At 37.4% G+C, this 19825-nt stretch overlaps 1 protein-coding gene across 1 annotated transcript in view; it reads right to left on the bottom strand.

Annotated features, from left to right (window-relative positions):
* Positions 1-19825, bottom strand: part of Bmp5 (bone morphogenetic protein 5) — a 121928-nt gene that overhangs the window by 37088 nt on the left and 65015 nt on the right. The window contains exon 3 of the mRNA XM_005073721.4: positions 11655-11803. Within this exon, the coding sequence (XP_005073778.1) occupies positions 11655-11803 (149 nt within the window). The remainder of the gene's footprint in view (positions 1-11654; positions 11804-19825) is intronic.

Below are 19825 nucleotides of genomic sequence, written 5' to 3'. Positions count from 1 at the left end.
AATTGACCCAGTCCTAAAAGAAACAGCTCACACAAAGATGATCTCAGTAGTGATATGGCTGTGTGGAGAAAGGAATAAAAGGCAGGAGGAGACAGGAATTAAGAGCTTTGCCTCTGAGGATCCATGGAGACAGGGTCGCCCTTTCAGCCTAAGGTAGAGGTAAGATCTACTGGCTTGGCTGCTTTGCTTCTCTGATCTTCAACTTGAACCCCAATATCTGTCTCTGGGTCATTTATTTATCATGTTGCGGGCAACTGAGACAAAAACAAGAAATCTGTGTTCTGTGATGCCCTCTAAAATGTTATTCTACTTATAAAACCTCTGGAACACAACTTACATGGCTTTGAAAGTTAACAAATGCTGCCTCCAAACCACAAAGGAAATCTCATTCATATTTATTTTTAAGTAGAAATCTTGCCATTTTTACCATGAATGTACATGGATTTTTCTCGATGGATAATTTTACAAATATTAATACTATGATGACCATTGTATTTGTGATATTTGACTGCATTTCAAATACCTAGGGCCTTTGTTCAAACAAAATGTGACTCTCAGAAATTAACGCATTGTGATAGGCCATGCTTTAATGCTTTTTAAATGATATAAAAGTATAAAAAGAACAGAAACCATTCTGAAATGTGGAAACTTTTAGACTGAATTTCGTGTTTGGTTTTGTTAATGAAAGTTTTCTGAGGATCTTAAGGTAAAAGAGAATCGTAAGCTGGTGAATGTGGTAAGGGTTTTCTGGAAATGTTAACAATCACAGACTTTCAATTGCAAAATGTCTGTGTGCTTTCTTACATGATGACTTGATAATACACGCGTGCTTGTCATTTCTCCTCTACACATACAAGAAAAGCAGTGTGACCTCTCTTCCTTTTTTGTCTCCACCAATGTCTCCATCTCTGATTTATGCAAGGGAATGTTTTGAGTTGAGGACATAATGTGGCTTGTTTCAGAAGGTAGGTGTCTTTGCACTGAGTTCTTTCTTCGTTCAGTACTTAGATGTGCGTGATGTTCAAGGGGTGAGCATGCTCTCTGGTTACAGCTGGTTCATTGTTACCTGATACCGTCTTAGAAAGTTCCTGAGTGGTGATCTTCTGGAATGCACCAATCTCTAGGGCAAAGGTCAACTAAATGGAAAATACTTCAACCATACATAGTTCATGACATCACAGAAAAATACCATGGCCATCAGCTGTCATTTTTGAACTTTTTTTCTTGCATTTAGGTCTTAAAAACTGCTTGTTTTACACATTAATTTAGTGCCAGGACTATAAGGAGCACATCCATTTTTATTCATGCATTCTATAGAGTATGTATGCATTCATAGAGTATTTAAAGGCAAACCTTCTTCCACTTGCCTCTTCATCTATTCTTACATACCCATTGAAAGTGCATGCTCTAATTACCCTCAGCACTAAACTATACACAGAGGGCATATTCATCTAGAGCAAAGTGTGGCAGTGTATGTTCCCTTTCCACCTGGAACAGTGAACAAGATGTGTGATTCATGTCAGTTTGGGGATTTAGAGACTTGCTATTTATTTATTTGAAACCGGCAGTCATTTTCATTACCATAAATTTACGAAAAGGGGACCATATGGGCTTCTGAAAAAAAAAACGGACTTAATTGCTTTCTAAGATAAGGTTCAGATAATGGAAAGGAGCACTATTAAATCTTAAAATGTTTTCTAAAATCCTTAAGTAGACATAATTCAACTTTTTGAACGTGGATAAATAACAGTGAGATATTGCATTCAAAACAGTAAGCACAAAAGGAAAACATCACCCTTGGTCTATAATTTCTTCTGCTACTTATTAATGCTGTCAGCTGATATTCAGATTAATCAGCCACATAGATCCTCTTACCCTTGAAACAGATCAATAGTCATTTGGCAACAAAGAGGATTTATATGGATATCTTCACCTACGGTATAAATGACAGTCCCAAAGATGCTAAGGGAAATACAATAAATTTTCTTAACCAGAAAGCTCTATTTAAAAAGAACTGAACCAGAGTTAGGAGGAGAACAGATTCAGGATGTTAAATTTAGACAGTGCATAAGAATCAACCTTCACTCATACAAACCAGACTTTAGAATGTAAGTTTGGTGATTTGCAAGCGGTTTAATGTACATGTAGCCATTAGATACTGCCATATATGTTTCTAATTATAAATATGCTATATATCAAAATATCAAAAGTCATCATGAATTTTGGAAATTCTGATGCTAACAGGGTATATTTAGGGGACAAAAGACAGTGCAATGTTGGAAAAGTAATTTATTGGTGTATTAAAATATTCTACATATGGGAAGGAAGAATATAATATTTTTAAATCCCTCAAGATTATAGAAAAAGGAAGCTACTAGCCCTTAATAGCATCATTATAATAGCTGTGGAATTCCAGAAATTAAAAGATAAAAAATATAAGTTAGGGACTAGAGAACAAGAGAAGTCCAGGCAATAGAAGTTTTAAAGTACTTCAGCTTTATTGTCTGAAACCTAAAGACTTTTTTATAGTTTTCACAATAATCTTGGTGGAAAAAAATGGAGGGTTCACAACTTTTGTGAACCAATAAACAGGAAAAAGTTGAGAAGTAGGCAAATGAGCCAGCCTGGGGTACTATCTAAACAAAAGAAACAGTACAGTAACTGCCTTGACTAGCGTAGAGACTCCTCTAATGTTTTTCCAATTAGTTATTAATGCTTTTCATTATTAAACAGAACATGTAGCTCTTGCCAGGTAAACCAGGCTGGCCTCAGACATACAGAGGTCTACTTGCCTCTGCCTACCAAGTACTGAGATTAAAGGCTTACACTACCATACCCAGTGATTTTTCTAATTCTTTTATGGAGAACATCATTATATAATGCTGATGCTACATAGTCTTCTAAAAATAGCATCACTGCATACATTAGGAACCATTAGTACTTGTGAGTTAGCAAAGAACTCAAGGAATTTGTGAACCATAACTCTGTGAACATTAAACTACTTGTACTCTATTATCTTTTAAGAAGAGGCTTTGATGTTAAGGGCGTACTAAGGCATTCAGTATCTCAAATACTAACACATAATGAGGCATGTTTGCATTAGAAAGTCTTTGTAACATTAACAAAAGTCAGCCTTTCATAAAGTTGTGTGTGCATGTGTATGTGTGTGTACATATGCATGTGTATATGCATGCTTGCATGTGTGTGTACATGTTTCTCTCTCTGTGTGTGTGTGTGTGTGTGTGTGTGTGTGTGTGTGTATTGTGTCCCTATGAGAGACAAGGAGCTTTACTGCCCTTATCTTTCTGATCCAATTAGTTGCCCCAAAATAACTTACTCTTTCCAAGAAAAAAAATAAAAAGGTTGGCACTCAGGAAACTACCACATTAGGATTTAATACTTTGATAATTTATTGCCTATAAATTTCAAACAATGTAAGTACAAGTTGACAATGACCCATGTCTCTGTGTGCTGCTTTCCATCGCCCTCACTGCCTTGGTTGAAGCATATCTAAAAGTGTCTTACCGGTAAGTAGTTAACCACCCTGAGTGGTTTTACTTACACTTAATGAAAAGCTAGAACAAATAAGACAAAACACTACTTGGGGGTATGCTTCTAGCATAACTTCAGAATGTTATCAATGCTCCCGTTCCTCTATGAATTAGCCATCCTTCAGGAATTTACCTAAAAAACACACATTTAAATCATCTTTTCTACCACTGTAACAAAAGAGCCTTTCCTATGATAAAGTTGCACCACTCAGCTATCTCCATCCCAATGCAGAAGAGCAGACTTATATTCCTACCCTACTGGGTGTCAGGTGCTTCCATCTAAGGTAGCTCCATACTTCTTTCAATGATCACTACTACAGTCATTTCATTGTTGCTATTACTAAAGGTGTAAATGTTTTATCAGAGTTAATATTTTAATCTATTGTGCTGGCTAGTGTTCTTTCAACTTGACACAAGCTAAAGTCATTTAGGCATAGGAAACCGCAACTGAGAAAACTCCCTCATCAGACTGGCACGTGGGTGAGCTTTTAGAGAGTTTCTTTGATCAATGGTTGAGGTGGAAGGGCTCTGCTCACTGTGGATGGTTCCACCCCTGGGCTGGTAATCTTGGATGCAAAAGAAATGAAGCTGAGCAAGCCACAAGAAACAATCCAATAAGCAGCTCTCCTCCATGGGCTCTAGATCAGATCCTGCATCCAGATTCCTCCCCTGGCTTCCTCTCAGTGGTGGGCTGTACTGTGGGACTGTAAGCTAAAATAAACCCTTTTCTCCCCGAGTTGCCTTTGGTCATGGTGTTTTATCAGAGCAATAAAAAACACAACTAAGACAGAAATTGGTACCAGGAGTATGGTGTTCCTGTGACAGACCTCACCATCTGTTTGGGGAGACTTGTGGTATGACTTTGGAATTTGGGGCTAGAAAAGCCATTGAGTACTTAGAACTTAATGAGCTGCCATGGGAACTCAGCTTATTCCGAGAGCCAGTGGTGCAGACGACGGAGGACTTGCTGAGGAAGTTTAAGAGACCTTTAAAGACTTTCGGGGCCGTTTATATGATATTTTGAATTAAGAACCTCTAAGTGAAACCTTTGCTTTGTTGGGAAAACTGATACTGGACAGCTGGGGCTAAGAATCAGCTGTGGTTAAGAAAAGACCAACATAATTGAAGACAAACCTTCAGGGATGTGTTTCCTCCATGTCAGCACGCAGAAGCTGTGGTCCAAAGAGACCAAGGCTGTGTCTTGGGCTAGCGGCTGAACTTGATAATGTGTAAGAATCTCCCTGATAGTTGTTTTGAAGGCATGAAAGGTTCATGGAAAGCCACTGAGGCTTGGCATTGAAAGAGACCATTGTTGAACATAGTCTTACTTGCAGTAAAAAGCCCCAGGATTGGAGGAGTCAGGAGAAACTGAGGACTGGCACTATGTGGCGGGGTCAGGATCCCCAAGGAGAACCCAGGAAAGGCTAGCGGGGAAGTGCAGTCCACTTACAGCAGATACCCCAACATACTGGAGATTCCTGTAGCAGGGGATGACCTCCAAGGACTACAGCAGCCATGCAGCAAAGCCACCCTGCATGGGCAGCAAAATGCAGAGCTGGAGAAACGAGGCCTTTTGGGGCCCAGAGGATTGTGGGAGGGTCCCAAACCTCAAGGCTGAAATTTTTTACACTGCTAAAGTGTGGTTTCATTTTTATTTGATTATGACTGTGCTCTGGTTCTTCCTTCTTGAAATAAGAAAGTATTTAACTTGTTACTTTGATTTGACAGAAGCCCACAGTTGACTCTGAGCTTTGAAAAGAGACTTTGTAATTTTAGAAGAATTTTGGCATTTTAGAGAGACTTTGAATACTTTAAAGCCAATGACCTTTTGAAGTGTTTAAATTTTTTAAAATACTGTGTGCTTTAAAATTTGTGATAATGTTTTCTATTGTAATATTAATTTGTTGTAATATTAGTTTAACATACTGTCTTGATGACAAGTGAGAAAGAAAAGTTGGTAGTTCAATAGTTATGTCTTTTTGTGTAGAGTTCACAATGGGTCAGTTGTGCTAGCTAGTGTGTTGTTAATTTGACACAAGCTAGAGTCATTTGGGAAGTGGGAACCTCAATTGAGAAAAAATGACTTTTTTGTCATTCAGTATAAACCCAAACTAAAACATCTATTTTCCTAACTTCTTCATATGGACACTATGTATCTAGACTAGTTAGACTATTCACTTTTCATCTCATTTAAATTAAATGTCAAAAGTTTAAATTCAAATTCATTTAAATTTCTGTCTTTGACATGCATCAATTACAATGGAATTTAATTTTGATTAATACTTCAGTAGTCTTTTCTTGATTTGGGTTCAAAACTTAGCGGCATTTGTAAATCTCCTACTGTAAACCCGAAGTTTTACCTTGGCATAATGGATAATAGACTCAGGACTTTCTTCAAAGGCAAATGGACTTTATAGGCTTATTTTTTAAAGAACTTTATACTGTTTGGGGACATTAAACAGTACACTAACTAAGCAACATTTTGATGACTTGAATACAAATGAATCAGGAACATATGGGTTGGATTTTCCTTGACACACAAGCAGGTTTGAATAAAAAGGAAAAAGTCATTGGCAAAATTCAACCTGAGTATTGCCAAATATAAAATGTCTGAAAACAGGGCTTTTAAACCAACATTTTAATGAAACCCAAAATACTATCTTTGTTTTTCCACCCTTAAATTATTCTATAAATCTGTATTTTAAAAAGAAGGAATTAATTTACTTGGAAGGTTTAAACACACAAAGTACCAAAAAATTGTACTTTTATCATGTTGGGGTTTTGGAGGGAGACCTAAATCTTAAAAGGGAAATTAAAATTACCATCTAATAAACTATACACATATGCATGTAAAACATTACAGATGTATCAGAAATGTTCATGGAGTCTTTGTAAGTCAGATAGTTGTAACTTCACAATTTAAGAGGGTAGAGGTCTTAAGTTAAGCCTGTTTACTATTTTAAAAGTAGTACCTACTTTTACCACAGAAGCTAGTAGCCATCCGCAAAGAATGCTGGACAACTTAAAAATGATTTTATACATTGTATAAAATAATTTGTCTGAGAGTCTCTGGATTTTGCAAGGGAAAAAAGGAGATACATTTGAAATGTTCGCTTTGTTTTGTGGAACAACTGGAACTCAGAAAAATCATCTGTTAAGCATGAAAAAAATCAACAAAATATCCTTAAACTCTCATGACAGATCCATTGCAGCTCATTTGTCAAATTTCTAAAAAGATTATTTCGCAAAGAAAGTTTCCACAGGTTCTCTAAGTCACAATGCTGCTTTTTATTTCAATAGTCTTTTGATTTCCAAAACGTATTTAGAACTGTCCCCCATTTTTTTACAGGAGAGAATAAACAAAATTCATTAGTATATCTCACTGACTTTTTCCTCATTTTGTGGCTGAAGCTATTTAACTATTTGACGGTGGTTTGTTCTTGTTGACATGTGGGCCACAAAGGCCTTATTTAATTTTAAAGATACTTTTTTTCAAGTATAATCTATTACATTTTATTCATTTTTTTCATGTGCATATGTCTATGTCTAGGGGTTGCGTATATCATGGCACATTCATGGAGTTAGAGGACAGCTTGCAGGAACCAGTTCACTCTTATCATAAGGGTCCTGGGGATTAAAGTCAGGTCATCACGAGTGGTATAAAGTGACTTTACACACTGAGCTACTTCACTAACCCTTCAGACAGTTTTATAATACATGTGTCCTGCACTGTGCCAAGCATGGTAGATACAACCGTGAATGAGAGATGCACAATTCCTGACACCATGAACCTCATATTCATTCAAACATGAAATCGTAGATTAGCTCCTATGATTATTTAAAGCTATACTTTCCTATTACTCATGATCTAGTTGCAAGATTATACTATACTTTACTTAGGTTCCATGCTCCTGCCATGACTCTGTTCACTTTCTTAATAGAATTTGTAGCCATTTTGTTCATGAGAGTTTTTCTACCCAATTCTAAATGGTTAACTTTTTCCTAAGCAGACAACACCATTGTCATTCTATGCATTTAGTAACATTGCGTCCTTGTCCGGGAATAAATTACCTCTCCAGTTTCCACTGCTCACAACCCCAAAATTCTCTCTCTGTCTCTCTCTGTCTCAATGTCTCTCTGTCTCTCTCTCTGTCTCTCTCTGTCTGTCTCTGTCTGTCTCTCTCTCTCTGTCTCTCTCTCTCTCTGTCTCTCTGTCTCTCTCTCCCTCCACCTTTGTTTCTTAAGATCCCACCCCAAAACTGGGAATGTGGATGCAAGTCAATGGTAGAATAATTGTCTAGCATTCAGGAAACCTTGAATTCTGTTCCTGGAGTAGTAGCACGTATCTGTAATCCCAGCATTTCAGAAGTGAAGGCAGGAGGATAAAAGACAATGAATGTCTCCTTGGCTGCCTAATACGTTTGAGATCAGCCTGGGATATTAAGGCTATACCTCAACAAAACAAAGGATTTTACTTAAAAAATAGTTCACCATCTATTATTGCAAATAAAAGATGATCTGTTGGATCTGTTCAAAGTAATGTCCTATTTGCATTTTTCTTTACAGAAGAGGATAAATAAAATTTAATTGACAACTTTGAGAACATATTTCATCATTGATAAAGGGTGAAACTGTGAAGACATGAAACATGTGGTTATTTGTATTAGTTGTAGTCACATGTACATTTGCTATGAGACTGCAGTTAATAAAACTAAGGTACCAGGAGGGTCCTTGGTCTCCCAAGGTCATGTATGCTCTACTTCTGTTTAAAATCAAATCCGGTCCCAGCCATGAAGGACCACAAAAAAGGAGCTGCCAGATAGTTAATCTGTTAAATCTTTGTGAATGCTGATCAGAGGCAAGGAAAGAAATTACTGGAACTGAAATGAAGTCATGTTGGGCATGGTAGCACTTTCCTACAATCTCAGCAGTTGGAAAAGCGAAGCAAGAGCATATGTTTGAAGACCACCTAGGCTTCATTGTGAGACTCTGTGTCAAACTAACAAGATGGATCTGCCAAGGGGCTGATGAAGAACTGGTTCTTAACAGGATAACCTGACACTGAGTATGTTCTAACACTGGCTCCTACTTACATTCTGTTTATGATATTTGTTGCAGAGAGAGGCATATTTCTTTAAAGCCTTACTTTTATTTGTATAGGTGGTTTCTTTGCATGTAGGTCCGTGCATCACATGAATGAAGAGCATATGGGGGCCAGAAGAGTTCTCCAGATCCCCCAAAACTGGAGTTACAGAGTATTGTGAGCTGTAATATGGGTGATAGCAAATGAACTCGGGTCCTCTGCAAGAGCAACAATTGCACTTAACTGCTGATCCATCACCCCAAGCATCACACATGGACATATTTCACCTCAAGATTGGGAAAACATATCTAGCCTGTATGGGGGAGAAGGATTAATATTCAAAAGAGATCATTATTCTCCCCCTCTTTGGCTATCATACCAATGAAAACAATGAATCCCAAGAAATGAGAATTTCTGAAAAGTCTCCTACTGCAAGAAGAAAGGGCAGTCAAATAAAAAACTTGCCAGACAATGTTGACATAGAGACTAACCTCAAAGAAAACACTTGGCACTGAGACAGTGCTGGGCAGGTGACCATACCTGGTGTCCTGCTTTATCAAATGTATCTCTTGCTTCCTGTTTAAAACGTATCCTCATGTCATGACTCTGAAGACAGACTTGGATGGGCAAGGGTCATTGTATGTCTTTTTCCCTCATACCAGTGTGGCCATATTGAATTAGTATTTCCTTTTTGTCTTTTATTATTTTAAAAAAATTTTCTTAAAGATTATTTGTGCATGAGAGACCAGGTAGCCTGACATAATGAACTATTTTAATATTCTTCACAATAGACTTCTGTAGAAACAAAGAAAAGCACCAAAAGATAGAATCCAAACCAAAACTTAAATTCTAAAAATTTGAAGTATTTGAAAAGAGTTTATGCTAGTTTATATTAGGCTCAAATTATAAATAATGTAATAGTTCTTTAAGGCATAATTACTCACAAAATACAAGAGAAATAAATATGGGGCAAACTAAATATATAAAGTACTTAGAGAGAAAAGAATCAACAGTAAAACAGAAATTAAATTGTATAGTGAAATAAATAGAAAGGCAATAAAGGGAAGAATGAAAAAAGAGCAAAACTTCAGAAAATGCATGTGTGGTAAGAGGAGAAGTGGAAATTAAAAGAAAACAAACAGGATGATCATGTTTCATAGATTTCTTGATTTGTTTAGTTAGACATTTCAGGCGTATCCCCTGGGAGAACACTTGGGTAAGTACACACCACTAATTTAATTTCTCTCCTTTGGGTCACATACCAAGGAAGAAAACAGTTGACCCCACCCCCACAGTGATTTCCCAGTCACATTTCTGATCATTAGTGTACAGTAGTCTAAGACAATGAGAATAATTGGAAACTCATTTAAATATGCTCTTTTCCTTGTCTTACATTTATAAAGCTTAAACTTGATGATTTTCAACAATAATTTCAAATCCATAATTAGAAAACATCCTACAGTCCAACATAATTGAGTTATTTACAAAATTTTAGAATTCAATATAACAAATGAAAATCTGTGGGAAAGTCCAAGATTTTATCTGATAACACTTTCAGTCAGAACTGGTTTTTTTAGGTCAAGATTTGGGGGCACATGAAGCATTCACTTGATTAGCCTTGTGACATATTTAAATTGTGACTGTCAACTTCATTCCACATATACAATCTTGGAGTCAAAACATTGTTTGTGATGTCACAACGGGCTATAAAGCTGGCTGGCTATAGGTGAACCATGATCACCAGAAGATCTTAATACATACAGCTATTACTTCCTTTGAAAGAGACAGAGATAGACCCAAATTGGGTTTTAAGTGTGTAATCTATTAAGGCATTATTATACTACAGCAGGGGAACTAAATGAGTCACATTCTAGGTGCAATACCCAGTGCCTGATTCTAGGTAGTGAAACTTAAACAAGGATGTCTTCTGATAAATAAACCTCCAAAATCCATGCTCTCTGAACCTAAGTGTAACATTAGGAGGATGTAGGCATGGGATAATGGATAGCCACAGAGGACATTTCAAAGTATTTAAGAATTACAAAACGAGATAACATAAATTTAATAATTATGTTCTACTCTCCTATCATGTCAAATATAATTTTGAGCCACCCAAAAGTGTAGGTTTGAATGTAAGTGTTTGAACTCTATGTGAGCAAGGCCTGACTAGGCTCTGAAGAAATTTGCTAAGGCTTCTCTGCCCTTATCTGATGGGGCCAAAGATTTTTTTCTATACGGTCTATAGAATCTGTTTATTTTGCTCAAAATTCCCATCTCTATAACTCCAATCACTAATCATATCTTCCTGGTTTTCAGGGTTATAGCTCAGTTTCACTTACTGTATTCCCTACACCATGGTAGGCTCAGTAACATTACCATGTGATCACCACTTTTGGGTCTTACTCATGACAAACTTCAAAAAGCCGTTTATATGTATGTTTAATGCTATTGTTGTGTCCAGCATCAAAGTACACACCACATAGTAAGTCGTCAGTGAACACTTGTTCAAGTGAAAGAATTAGAATTTTGCCTGAGGTTCCTAAAATGACCCCTTACATAGGTGATACTAAAGCAATTGTCTTTGACCAAGTATCACAGCATGTTAACAACTTTGTGCAATTTTTTCATGACCCTTACTGCATCTGTATCCTTGTATTATTAATTGCTACTTCTTTTGTTTCCTTACCATAATCAATATAATTTTTATTTTTAGATATATAGATACAAATATGTATGTATGTCCATAAACACAATCAAGCCGTAAGTCCATGGCACTTATAATATTGGTTATATTGCAGTAGTGTGACTAGGAATGTGCTATTTACCATGCCCCTACCCATGCCCAGATCAAGTCAACTCATGTATAGAAAATAAATACAGCTCTGTGAGTTGATTTATCAATATTTTGCATTATCCTAAGGAATGAGTTGCCTTGTACATAAGTATAAAACATCAATTAAATAACAAAAAAGCCATGGATCTCAGCAAGGTCTATTGAAAACATTCAGGTCAGGACTTACCATCCCCCGTCTCTGCACAGAGTTGTAAGCCCAAATTGTTCTGTGGGTTAATCACCCAATGGTTGCTGGTCACAGTGATGTCAAAAACAAGCCAACCCACATCCAAAGCTTGTGCCTTCCTTGTGTCTAACAGAAAAAGATCCGCATCCCTAAGGAGAAAGGAATGAAAAATAAATGAAAGGTTTGAATGAAGACCATAATTTCTCCTATGAAAGTAAAAACATTTCAAAAGCACTTTTAAAGTAACATGAGTTAAGGAACAAGGAAACAGAGGACTCTACTGATGAGCAGTAAGACACTGCTACCTCCCAACCCAAACCTGGGACCTATTAGGAATATCTGAAAGCAATTTCTATTTTTCTGTTTCTCATTGTCATTTCATGCTCACTTAATGATCTTAATTTGGTCCCTGGTCATCAGGGCTCCCTCCAACCAACATCTGTTAGTACCCCTTTAAAAAAAAAGAAAAATTGTTAAAATGAATTGAGACAGAAACAAAAGTAGCTGCTCCAATTTGGATGAATGTAGACTCTCGGGGGAGCCTAGGCAGGGGATGTACCAACATCTGTTGTGGGGATAATTGTTTTGTACTATACATTTTTAATATAATAGTTTTATGGGTACTGAAGTCCAGAAGGAGTCACTAAGTGTGCCACTTCCGGAAGAGGTGAATCTCATGAGTGCAGAGGCGCAGGCCATAGTGGCATGCTTTCAGTCCTCTGTGTGTGGATATTTTCTTGCAGCCATCGTGTGTAGACGTGTGTAGACACTACTACAACCTGAACGAGATGACAGTTAACATTTGTGAATAGGTCTTGAATCTTAATTGTGCTATCAAGTTATGAACATATGTTTGTTGAATTATAGAGAACAGTTTCATATATTCTTTCCCTACTACCATCGGATGGTGGTCTAAAAGGTTGCCTGTTCCTGGCATTTCATCTTTAATGTGTCGTTTTACACAGATGAAATTGGGGCTCAGACTAATCAGCTGGAAAACACCAGAACTCTGCCAACATAAACTAGAAACAAAACAACCACCACAACAAAAGCCACTAGCATTGTTTTTTAAATGGACTTTTTTTCTACTGTTCCCAAATCTTTTAAACAGCACACTATAGAAAGAGAAAAGTAAAGCTATGCCAAAATAAGTTTCATAATGTCACATCAGAGGTGTCTCAAAAATACAGAAAAGAAGTTTTTGTGTGAATCATACATAGAAATTTAGAAACTCCAAAAATTGAAGTATTTTTAACAGACATGAAAGTGAAACTCTTAAGTCAATATTTTAGGTACTGCATATTCAATTCTTCAATTTTACTTGATCTATATCATTCACTCAGTAACCACAGAAGTTAAAATAAGTGAATATGACAGTCAAATCATCTGCTTGCCAAATATTACACTATAAACACTCAAAGTGCTTAGCATAGAAAGGCTGCAGACACTGAGATTTAATGTAGGATATAGTTTGGCCTCTTACAGACATGATGAGCAGGAACGTCAAGGCAGTGAAGAGTCCCACAGTACTGCTTGAGTTTTTAGGACCCATTTTATCCATTCTCATTAGACAACGTCTATCATTTTTTTTGCCTTTCCTAACTTGAGAAGGCCATGAAAAAATATATAGAATAAGTAAAATCTAAGAAAATTAGGATTGCTCTTAGTTGTGATAAGCATCTCGGAAGTTGTAATCTTTTTAACTAACCACACTGCCTACTTCTTAAACGGGAATCCCTGTGTCTTGAAAAAGACTGAAGGGCTATACAGCTTTCAGGTCCACTCTTTTCTGAAATATGATACTAGTGTCCCAATCATTTCTTCAAAGCACTGAAGCACTTGGAAAACAATAGATCAAAATCAGTAGCTTTGTGTATATACTGTACGTATCTATGTGTACATGTCTATGCACACATGTCCAGGTAAGTGCATGTGAACGCATTTGGAAACCAAAACTTGACATTATTTACCTTCTTCAATCACTCTAAGCTTTATTTTCTGAGATGGTGTCTGTCACCGAGCCTAGAGAACACTGATTCTAAAGGGCCATCTAGGGTGACCCAGTGATGCCCCTGCTTCTGGCCCTCAGCACTGGGATGGCAGCTGTTCATCACCACACCCAGCTTTTTGTGTGTGTGGGACATGGGTGTGGAGATCCAAACTCCAGTATTCAGGCTTATGTGGTAAACACTCTACCCACAGAGATACCTTCCCCAGAGCCCTCAAATGGGTAATTTTGATAGGATAAATTAACAAAGTTCTGTAGATAGTCGTTTAGGTGATATTTTATATTATTTTAAAATTGTATTACATCATGTTTTCATAAATCCAAAAATACCATCCAAGGTTAAGTCACAAATCTTTGTAATATGCCCATTATCAGTAATAACTATAGAGTTAATACATATGTTTGGGGAAAAATCATACCACAGGACTTGTGCAAGTTCTAAACGTCCGCATTTCACCAATACAAATGCAACACACTAGAAGACAAATCTACAAAGAAGTGTGGTTTCATAAATCCATATATCCTAGTTTACCTCTGAAGACTTTTAGATATTCAACTGACTTCATGGGAATCAACGCATGTTCCAATTCTTGAACAAAACTATTTTATCCTTATAATTTCTTTTATTTCTCTTTTCTCTCTTTATACAAAAACTTCTACATTACCTTCAGACAAAGAAATTTACCTCAGGAAAATCAAGTATATTATTAATGAACACAATGGCAACCATTTTGTAATTTCATTCATGCAATTACATTCATGATTGTGACTTAAACTCTCTAAATCTGTACAAAACCTGGTGTTAAATCCTTTGAAGTATAAAATTTCTCTACCAAGAGCTTTTATCACTGGGAATAGTAGAAAAGTCTAACCATTTCCTATGAATAGTCTAAAATAAACCTGTTATTCTGTGCCACTGTTTTTATTTGACATTTTTTCCTGAACTTAGGACCACATGCATGCTAGACAAGAGCTCTACCACTGTGGCATTCTTGTTGTTTTAAGGTGCCCACATTTTTAGTAGCTTGCTATAGCACCTTCAAGAAATCAATACACTCACTTCTTGGGAGATTTCACACATGAAACAGAGAGTTCTTGGGCAAAGAGGCTATCAATGGAGTTTTAGGAAAATTAAATGGAGTTTTAGAAAAATAATTGCAACTGGCTGAGAAGTGAATGAGAATGTGAAAGGATTGGGAAGGGAAAATAGCATGCAATTTGGGGGATTTAGTGGCTATACAATCACTAGGAGAGGTTTTTTCACTAAAGAATCACATAGTGTTGCTCATAGGATGCATTTAAATACATATTCAAAAGACAAAGTATCTACCATTTTAACACAAGATAAATTTGGGTGGACAATATTGAGTATCCCCTAAAGTCAGCACATACTTATTTTCTCTCCCTAGCACCACACTTGGAATTCAAATACAAAACTTCTTTGTGAATCAAATCACTTGACAAGAGACAATGGATAATATAGTTACTTTTGATAATAAACTAACATTTACAGTAACGTTTATACTGCTTTTATTTTTTTGCACTCTTTCGTCCTTGCAATAGATGGCATCTCCAATTATATTTTGCTGCATTGTTTTATGAAGGATACTGTATGGCTTGTGGATAATATATTTTCTTGTTTACTTTTAAATACAATTGGCACACATTTCACATTGATAGTTTCCCACAACCTAAACAGAGGTGTAATATATTGGATCCTTTGTGTCTTAGAGTTTCCATTGCCATGATAAAACATTGTGATCAAAAGAAACTTGTAGTGGAAAGGATTTATTTTACTACACTATCATATCACATTCCATGATGGAAGGAAGTCGGGGCAGGAACACAAGCAGGGCAGAAACCTGGGGCAGGAGGTGATGATGCAGAGGCCATGGGAGGGGAATGCTACCTGTAGGCTTGCTCCTTGTAGCTTGCTCAGCCTGTTTTCTTACAGTACCCAGGACCACCAGCCCAGAGGACGCACCACTCACACTGAGTTGATCCCTCCCGTGTCAATCATCAATTAAGAAAACGTACCACAGCCTTGTTCACAAGCCAATCTGATAGTACCACTTTCTCAGTTTAGGTTTTGTCTTCTAAAATGACTCTAGCTTGTGGCAAGTTGATATAAAACTATCCAGCACATTCTGAACGGACACACTGCAAATGATACTTTCTCAAAGCCAGGCACTACAACTTTTAAGGGAAATTATGCAAATACCTTTGGGAAATTCATTTAAAATCTATACTTAAAATTTTGGATCTGTAAATTAATTCATTCTTCTAAACTTAAGGAAGATTTGTTAATACATTCCCCATAATGGATTTTAACACCTAAATCAAATTAGGACAAAAACACATCATCTTATAAGGGACATTTTAAATTAAAAACGAAGTGTGTACAAGAAAAGCTTGGAAAAACTGCCAGGGCATTTGCCGTTCTACTTCATCTGTACAATGTACAGTGATGTCTCCACACTCCCAAGCTATTTAGAATTGAAACTATTTCATCTTCTTTCATACCATTTTCCCTTGAATAACGTATCAAGTCTAGGAAAGTCATAATTCACTTACACTTGCGAATCACAGTCCACGATGAAAGAAACTTAGGTCAGGAACTCATAATTGGTGACATAACCAGCTACCAAACAAAAAAATCCTCATGTCTCTTCATATAAACATCACCATGGTATAGAGGATTAATCAACAGTTCTAGAACTGAGCACATTAGCAAAGTATGTCACAATAATAAATTATAATTTCTGAATTTTGTCTTAAACTTGGAAGTTTGCCTAGTCCCAATGGATACATCTACAAAACACTCCCACACCTAAGGCTCAGAGAACACTGCAGAAGAGGGAGCAGAAAGATTGTAAGAGCCAGAGAAACAGGGAGTTTGCAACTCCTAGTAATGTCAGAAGTTATACCATAAAATCTCACCAATATGACTGCCTAAACATGAACTAAACAAGGATGTCACCAATGGACATGCCTTGTGGATTGGGGAAAGCCCCAGAGACTTTACATTATACAATGAACAGGCAGCTAAGAAATGCAGAAGGTGGAAGAAACAGTTTTGCCCGGGAAGAATACACCAGTTGTTTATCCAATACCAAATAGTCAGCCTTGAAAACATACATAAAAGAAACATTACACAAACTGAAAAGGTTATAGTTAGAAGTATGCACGTATATTATATATGCATATATGCATGCAACAACAGTGAAAAAAGAAGCCAAGAGTTTGAAAGACAGAAAGAAGTGGTGTATGGAAGGGCTTGCAGGGAAGAAGAGAAAGGGGAAAATAATATAATTACATTATAATCTCAAAAAGAAAAGAAAAATTATGGGGAAAAAGTTAAAGCTTGGAATGTTTACTAATTGATGTTTTTAGACAACCCTTACTATTTCACAGAAAACAAACATGCACTTTTTTCCCTAGCTTTTTTATTTAAATTACAAACAATCTTATTTTACATGTCAATCCAGTTCCCTCTACCTCCTGTCCTCCCAAGCCCTCCACCAACACCCTAGGGAGTGTGAGGCCTTCCATGGGGAATCATCAAAGTCCCTCACATCATTTGGAGCAGGGCCTAGGCCCTCCTCTGTGTATCTAGGCTAAGGGAGTATCATTCTATATAAACATGCACTTCTAAAATTCAGAAAATCATGAGTATCATTGATACAAAACATCTAATTCTTTATTATATTTCAAATGTTTAGATGAAAATTGGTCAAGCAACTAGGCATGGTAGCACATGACTTTAATCCCAGCATTCTGGAGGCAGAGATGGAAGAATCTCTGTGAGTTTGAGGCTAGTCTTATCTACATAGTGAGTTTCAGGCCAGTCAAGACACATAGACCCTGTCTTTTAAAAAGGTAAAATAAATTTAAGTTGGATTTATATTTAGAAAACCACTATTTTTATGTTGTAGAGTTTTAGATTATCAATAAATGTTTAATATTTAGTAAATTTTCAAGCATCATTATAGCCTCTACTTTACCCTGCAAAAGAATCTAAATGTTTATGTGCCACCCAGTAAATACACAAAAGTTCCTCCCATTAAATAAGAAAAAAAAAACAAAAAGGAGATAAAATTAACTCACCCACAGCCCAATCATTTTTCTTTTTTTATTTAAATTGGAAACAATCCCCACTCCCTCTCCCTCTCTCTCTCCCTTTTCTCCTCCCTCCCCACCCCCACCAGTTACCCAACCCATCTTCCCTCTGCTCCCCAGGGAGGCCAAGGTACTCCATGGGGATCCCCAAAGTCTGTCATATCATCCAGGTCAGGGCTCAGGCCCTCCCCCATGTGTCCAAGGCGAGAGCACATCTCTCCACATGGAATGAGCACCCAAAGTTCATTCTTTCTCTACAGATAAATACTGATTCACTAATAGAGGTCCCATAGATTGCTAAGGCCTCCTCACTGACATCCATATTCCAAGGGTCTAGATAAGTCCCATGCTGGACTCTCAGCCATCAGTTTGGAGTTCATGAGCTCCTCCTTGTTCAGGTCAGCTGCTTCTGTGGGCTTCCCCAGCCCAGTCTTGACCCCCTTGAGCATCACACCTCCCTCTCTGCAACTGGGTTCCAGGAGTTCAGTTCAATGTTTAGCTGTGGGTGTCTGCCTCTGGTTCCATCAGCTGCTGGGTAAAGGCTCTAGGATGGCATATAAGGTAGTTATCAATCTCATTATAGGGGAACGGCATTTAAGGTAAGCTCACCACTGTTGCTTAGATTTCCAGTTGTTGTTATCCTTTTAGATCACTGGAAATCTCCCTAGTGCCAGGTCTCTCCTCAAACCTATAATGACTCCATCTATTATGGAATCTCTCATCCTGCTCTCCTCTATTCTTCCCCAGACTCAAACTTCCTGTTTCCTCATGTCCTCCTTTCCCCTCCCCTTCTCCCCATCTCCTTCTCCTAGCTCCCTCTCCACTCTCCCCATGCTCCCAATCTGCTCAGGAGATCTTCTCCCCTTCTCCAGGGTAACATGCATGTCTCTCTTAGGGTCCTCACTATTTCCCAGCCTCTCTGGTGGTGTGGATTGTAGGCTTGTGATCCTCTGTTCCATGTCTAAAATCCATATATGAGTGAGTACATGCCATGTTTATCTTTTTGTGACTGGGTTACCTCACTCAGGATGGTTTCTTCTAGTGTCATTCATTTACCTGCGAATTTCAAGATTCCATTGTTTTTTTCTGATGAGTAGTACTCCATTGTGTAAATGTATCACATTTTCTCTATCCACTCTTCAGTTGAGGAGTATCTAGTTTGCTTCCAGGTTCTGGCTATTACAAATAATGTTGTAATGAACATAGTTGCACAGATGTTCTTGTATGAATGCGCATCTTTTGGGTATATGCCTGAGAGTGGAATTGCGGGATCTCGTGGTAGACTGATTCCCATTTTTCTAAGGAATCTCCATACTGATTTCCAAAGTGGCTGTACAAGTTGGCACTCACACCAGCAGTGGAAGAGTGTTCCCCTTTCTCCACATCCTTCCAGCATTAACTGTCATTGGTGTTTTTGGTTGTAGACAATCTGACAGGAGTAAGATGGTATCTCAGAGTTGTTTTGATTTCATTCCCCTATGGCTAAAGATGTTCAGCACTTTCTTAAGTGTCTATCAGCCATTTTATACTCCTCTATTGAGAATTCTCTATTTAGTTCTGTACACCAAATTGGGTTATTTGGTGTCTTGGAGACTAGCTTCTTGAGTTCTTTGTAAATTTTGGAGATCAGCCCTCTGTTGGATGTGGGGTTGGATGGGGATATCTTTATCCATTCTGTGGGCTGCTGTTTTGTCTTGACTGTGTCCTTTGCCTTGAAGAGGCTTCTCAGTTTCAGGAGGTCCCATTTATTAATTGTCGATCTCAGTATCTGTGCTACTGGTGTTATGTTCAGGAAGCAGTCTTCTGCACCAATTTGTTCAAGGGTACTTCCCTCTGTCTCTTCTAAGAGGTTCACTGTGGTTGAATTATGTTGAGGTCTTTGATCCACTTGGACTTAAGTTTTGTGCATGGTTAGAGATATGGATCTATCTGCAGTCTTCTACATGTTTGCATCCAGTTATGCCAGCACTGTTTGTTGAAAATGCTTACTTTTTTTTCCATTGCATAGTTCTAGCTCCTTTGTCAAAAATCAGGTGTTCCCTTC

This window comes from Mesocricetus auratus, unplaced genomic scaffold, assembly GCF_017639785.1.
Source record: "Mesocricetus auratus isolate SY011 unplaced genomic scaffold, BCM_Maur_2.0 Super-Scaffold_100691, whole genome shotgun sequence".
Lineage (NCBI taxonomy): Eukaryota > Metazoa > Chordata > Mammalia > Rodentia > Cricetidae > Mesocricetus > Mesocricetus auratus.
This window is presented reverse-complemented; position numbering and strand designations above follow the sequence as displayed.